Here is a 5,735-nt window from a genome sequence, read left to right as displayed (position 1 = left end):
TCGAGCCTACACCAATCCGGCTCTGTGCTATGATTGTAACAAATACGTACATGTTCACATTGCTCGACTACCGCACTGACGGCTGTCTCTGCCCTGTCTGCCCCGGTGGCCAAAAATTCAACACCAGCCACTTTGCCTGCATCCAGCAACTGATCCAATGCATCATGGTAGGCCCAAAAATTCTTCTCATTGGCCCTGATCTCCTCCAGCAACTACAGGAGCGCCACGACTTCCATGGTATCTGGACCCTCCACAAACACCTTGGTTCTTTTCTCCAGCATGTAGAAAAACCCCTGTACCCACACCCGTCTCTGACATATCAACAGATGTTTCCTATACCCCGGCTAATCACGCTGTTGAAGTACTATTCCAAATTCCAATCCAAACCAATTCATCGCGCCTGTTGGTTCCGCCTATAATACTTCCAATACAGGCAAACCAGCACATACCGAGTGCATTCGTGGTCTGGTGCGGCATCGGTGCACCCCCAACCTTGCTCCTCAACCGAATTATGACGGATAACCTGGTCCTACTTGGCATTTCGTACTCTGCACTAAACCATTCCAGAGCACTACACGATAAAGACCCGATCCGAACCACAGAGGTGGGTACGCTATTTAGTAGGTCAGAAAGCGAATACGTGGCACACTCGATGGTGTCAGTTTTTTGTCAGCACCGGCCTGAATTGACCCTGTGCATATCCTTCATTGTCGACTCACTTGGTCCAAGCTTCAACAGGGAATTTACTGACCACTTCTTCCCATCGATCTTCACCGAACCACTACAACGGCTATGAGAGCCATTACCATACGTACAAACATTGTAACTTAACTCCTTTGAAATAAATAATTTTATCCCTATACTGCTCTCCGATCATATGACATTACAGAGTGTGGTAATAACTTACGAATCATTGACTGATCGAGAACGTAGTCCTAAACTGATTGAAACGAGTTCTGAGGGCAGAGTTCAAGAGATATGTCTGTGGAACCACCGTCTTTGGTTGGGTCGGGGCGATAATTTCCAAGGAACCATTGGTGGAGATAATCCCCTTAAAGGCGCCAGCAAATGGAGCTTTGCCTACGCCACCGCCAGCAGCGCTAGTGGCGAAGGAGTATGAAGCTCATGGATCAGGAAAAGATGATAAGCATGACTGTATAGCCAGCAATATGCAGGGGTATTTCATTTTGAGCTGCCTCCATTCCAAGCGCGGATTGCGCTTTTTACAGATAGGATGCAACAAACCGAATCAAATGTATCATTGGCGTTGGATACCAGCATGAAGAGACTAATCTGTATCTATCGTTGGTTAGACATTTCCATGGCAATATAGACTGTGATCTTTGTGCGAGTCGACTAGAGAAGACAGTGTGGCAGAGATATGCTAACAGCTAACCTCTACAATATATTTAGATTGAAACAGCACAGCAAAGATGTATGCCATCTTCTTAGAAGTATAGGAAGCTGGGGAAGGCGATTTCTACTGTAAGGCAATTGAAGTCGTGGTACAAAGGAGCCGAGTGAGATGATCGTACAGCTTTTCTCAATAGACGGACCCTCGTCCGTAAATATTGATATCGATTATTGTGATTCCACTGAATACTAAAGGAACAGTCGTGTCCCACTCCTAACTGGAAGTCGAATACGCATCTGACACAAGCTCATAAGATGGACATGATCAAAGAGATTTTGTAGATATATGCACTATGGGTATAAATATAACATATATTTTGGTCGAACCTGTATAGGGAGGATACATCAGGAGATGATTTATAATGACATGCATCGACATCGAACGTATCCTGATAATGAATGTAAGATTTTAGTTGAAGAGTCACGCAATGGAATTATGTATCTCTCTAACCTGACTTGACCAAAATATTCCGAGAGCAGATAATACCCTTTTGAAGCGCTCTAGTTCTGTGGTGAGGGTTTTTCAAGCGATCAAAAAACTAACTGTCGCCGCGAGTGGAAGATCAAGAAATGGTCGAGACTCTAGTTCAGGGACGAGGCAAGATAAAAGAAAAAGAAGTGGCAATGCTTAAAGATTTACACAAAAGTGTGAGAAATCTCTGAGATGCTCTCACTAACACGGTCACACCGCGTATGTCATGATTTATAAAGAAGCTGCTTGTGATTGGAGGATGATATATAACACAATCCTAATACGGAGAAGAACCTGTGCAAAAACTGAAGAATTTCACAATCAACATGTCAGGGTTCGTCATTTGATGCTGCCATTGTTTTAGATCGATGGTAGTGTAATAATTGTGGCTCCCTCCATTCGTCTCAGTAATTCGTTGTTCTTTGGTAAGTGAAAGTTATGAGTATGTATAAGAACATTTATAGGACTCGTGTCCAAAGTACCGTTTTCAAATTTCCATAATTTCCATAAGAATTGAACTGGTTTATACTCTATAGCCAAGAGTGCTAGGTTAATTTGTTGAGGTGTGTTCATAGCTCACTGCTATAATCACTGCTATAACTCCATCTTCTAATCAGTCTCTTCTCTGTAAAATGTGAATACATTTCATTTACAATCGTAGAAGGTTTGTATACAAGTGTCAATAAGTTGTCGTTTTATTGATTCTTTCTGTGGATCATTATTGTTTGGTAAATCGGTAATAATTATACGTAACGACAGCAAAACACCTATACCTAATATCAAGCCACAATCTGGTAACGGGATACAACTGACTGCCGTTGGAACTACTGCCCTCTGATCCGCTAATGTAAATATAAACCAACAGCCATGATATCTCTCTCTTAGTGGCTTCTAACGTACTAGTCACATTATTGTCTATTCGTAGTTCTTGACTGCACGATACTTGGGTTGCGCTGGTTCTGGTTTTGATACGACCTTGTTAGGGTCTGTACTACAAGGATTTGTCACACCCTTGTGAGCGTCAGCACCTTGTTGTGCTCTACTTTGTCGCCATTTTTATCACTCCCCTGCTTCCTTTACCTTGACCCGCCATTGAAATGGAGGCTCGGCCATTGTCTGATTCTCCATTCGAGATGGTAATTCCTTCCTGATTACATATGGGACTTTTATATCATAACTAGAACGCTTCGAAAAGGTCAGGTATACTCTCGAATTAAAAAAATCATGGTACAATTTAATGGACCTTTAATTAAAATCCCACGCACCTTGTCCGGATACAAAATTAAATGTAGCACATCTTGATATATTCTTTCTATGTAAGTTCGACCAAAATATTGTTTGTATCAATAGTTCATACATCTGTGAACTCTTCTTGGTCATGCCCACCGAATAGGCCTACGCCAGCTGCGTACACACTCCAGTAAGTAATGGGACACGGATGTGGGATGGTCCATCCAGGAGAGCTGTACGCTCATCTCAATCTGCTCTTTCAGCGGTTTCAGTTGCATTAGTTCCGTTTTGCCTTCTCCACTTTCTTATGCTTGTAAGAGGATGGTTTAAATCTCTGCTGTGCCGGCTCATACCAAAGCTTTTTTCGGAGGTTTACTGTCAGCATGATCTGTTTAAACTCTTTCAGTCAATCGATCGGCTCCTACCTGTCAATACGATCCGGCCAGTACGTGGTAGGTAGCGTACCTATATCATGGATGAACTTCATGCTCTCCGCCATCTTCTCGATCAGGATCACCCGTAGCCTAGAGTCTATCTTGACCGGGAAATGTCTAGCCAGAGATAGATACCGATTTACTGCGTTATGCGCTCCTGTATCCAATGACAATCCTGCACTGGTTTCACATTCGTGCTTAGTCTGCGGAAAGCTCGGAGTGAAGTAGTCTGGTTTGCTATTGGCCATTTAATCATGTCTCATCATCTTCTCTTGGCTTCGTACCAGGTGCTACCTTTAACGGAGGTGGAGCAAGTAAAATTATCTCTACAGATGACTTTATAGAAATTACATTACTTCTACCGACGGTTCCTTAAGGATTGCCTCTCCCCACAGCTTTGGAGAGAGTGCATCTATCGACGGTTGTCCTAGGCTCAGCACCTCTTGACTGTACGAGACTGATATCGGCCTCTGTTCATGACCAGTGTATAGTGTGCTATTGTCGAAAATATGCATCCGAAAGTCCTTTAGATAGCCCTTGTTGGCATACCATTTCAGACTCGTCAACGCCTTCTTGTTTCAACCGCTGTCAAGACTTATGGCTGCAGATCCTGCACCCTGGTCTCTAATAATATTGCAAAGTCTGCATTGGTAAACAACTTTGATCCAAATGGCCATATGCATGAAGGTATGATGTACCCAGATGATACCTTACCGTCAGGCATTGGTTTGCGTACATCTGAAAACATGCCAAGATAGGTCGTGTGAATCGTCAATGCCAGGGACGCTCTCTCTCAAATCTTGCTCTGCGTGTGTTCGTCCTTATTGCACAGCTCATCGGCCATTCATCCCTGGAAGCCTAGCCTGCTACGTATTTCTAGTAGGGAATTTCTAGGAGCTCTCGGAATCTAGATATACCAATCTTGAACGTCACTTCCCGATTCCATGACATCATCATTCCGCTCACATTTTATATCAGGTCCCTTGTCGTCGTCTTTATCGTCGGTCTCCTCGCTCTCGCTATCTTTTGGTCTTCGACATCTTTTGGTGCCTCCGTGTACGTTTCACAACTTTTTAGTCTCCTCATATCAATACGCCGACTCGTCATCCGAATATTCCTTCTTTGCTGATTCATGCTTCAGTTTGCTTTCGTAATCTCGGAGTGATCAGGTTCAACTTTGTCGTCTTCCCTTTGTCGTAGTCCAACACTGAGTAAGCTATATTCTTTCCGTTGTCCTGTCTAAAATCGGAAAAAGACTGTGAAGCCCTGGACTTAGTATGGTATAATTCTCACTCACAAACTTGCCCTTCCGTTCAACGTTGGACAGGACGCTTCTGCTAAGCTCGCGCCAACTTGATGTCATCCTAGCTCATCGATTGAGTTTTGGCGTGTTAATTCTGCGCCTCCTTACATTAACTCTCGCTTCGTCCTCTAAATGCTTCGTAATTTTTTTTTACCGTATTAATCACCTTCTCATCTTTGGCTACTAAACTATTCTATAGAAGCAGCGACGTTGCCTTTCTTGACTGGTCGGCGTAGTTGTCTTAGCCACTTTTGTCTTCATGATGTGGAGTATCTTTAAACTTAAATATGTAAGGGCGGACTAACCGGGCTGGCTATCTCTTAATATAAACGAAGCATACGTATGTACGTCAAACAAATATAGATTTAAAAATGCTTTAGGGATAATATTGTTCATTTCAAAATGATAAGTTACAAAGTATGTGTGTTACAATGTATGAACATATGGTATGGCTCTCATAGCCGTTGTAGCGGTTCGCGACAGATCGATGGGAAGAAGTGGTCAGTAAGTTCCCTTTTGAAGCTTGGGCCAAGTGAGTCGACGATGGAGGATATGCGCTGAGTCAATTCGGGCCGTGCTGACAAAACACTGATACCATCGAATGTGCTATGTATTCGCTTGCTGACCTACTGTGTAGCGTACCCACCTCTGTGGTACGGATCGGGTCTGCGCCGTGTAGTACCGTGGAATGGGTTAGTGCAAAGTACGAAATACTTTAGCCTTAGGGATGGAGCTAAAAGATAAGGGATTGAGACTAAATTCTTGCCTATATAGTTCCGCGCCAATCACTCACTACTCTAGTCTAGATTTATTCTAGGTGTCAACAGCTCAGATTGACGCGATATCCTTTGGCTGCATTCATTCTTCAAGTATATTGTATAAT

At 43.2% G+C, this 5,735-nt stretch overlaps 1 protein-coding gene across 1 annotated transcript; it reads right to left on the bottom strand.

Moving 5' to 3' along the window:
• Positions 1 to 3,441: 3,441 nt before the first annotated feature.
• Positions 3,442 to 3,797, bottom strand: SARC_05977 (hypothetical protein; the record flags this gene model as incomplete). Its single annotated transcript, XM_014300132.1, has 1 exon — positions 3,442 to 3,797. One exon carries the CDS (start codon positions 3,795 to 3,797, stop codon positions 3,537 to 3,539), a length of 261 nt encoding a protein of 86 aa, XP_014155607.1. The 3' UTR covers positions 3,442 to 3,536.
• Between the last annotated feature and the right edge of the window lie 1,938 nt (positions 3,798 to 5,735).

Source organism: Sphaeroforma arctica, assembly GCF_001186125.1.
Source record: "Sphaeroforma arctica JP610 unplaced genomic scaffold supercont1.409, whole genome shotgun sequence".
Taxonomy (NCBI): Eukaryota; class Ichthyosporea; order Ichthyophonida; genus Sphaeroforma; species Sphaeroforma arctica.
Note: the sequence above shows the minus strand (reverse complement) of the source record. Positions and strands in the feature narration are given on the sequence as shown.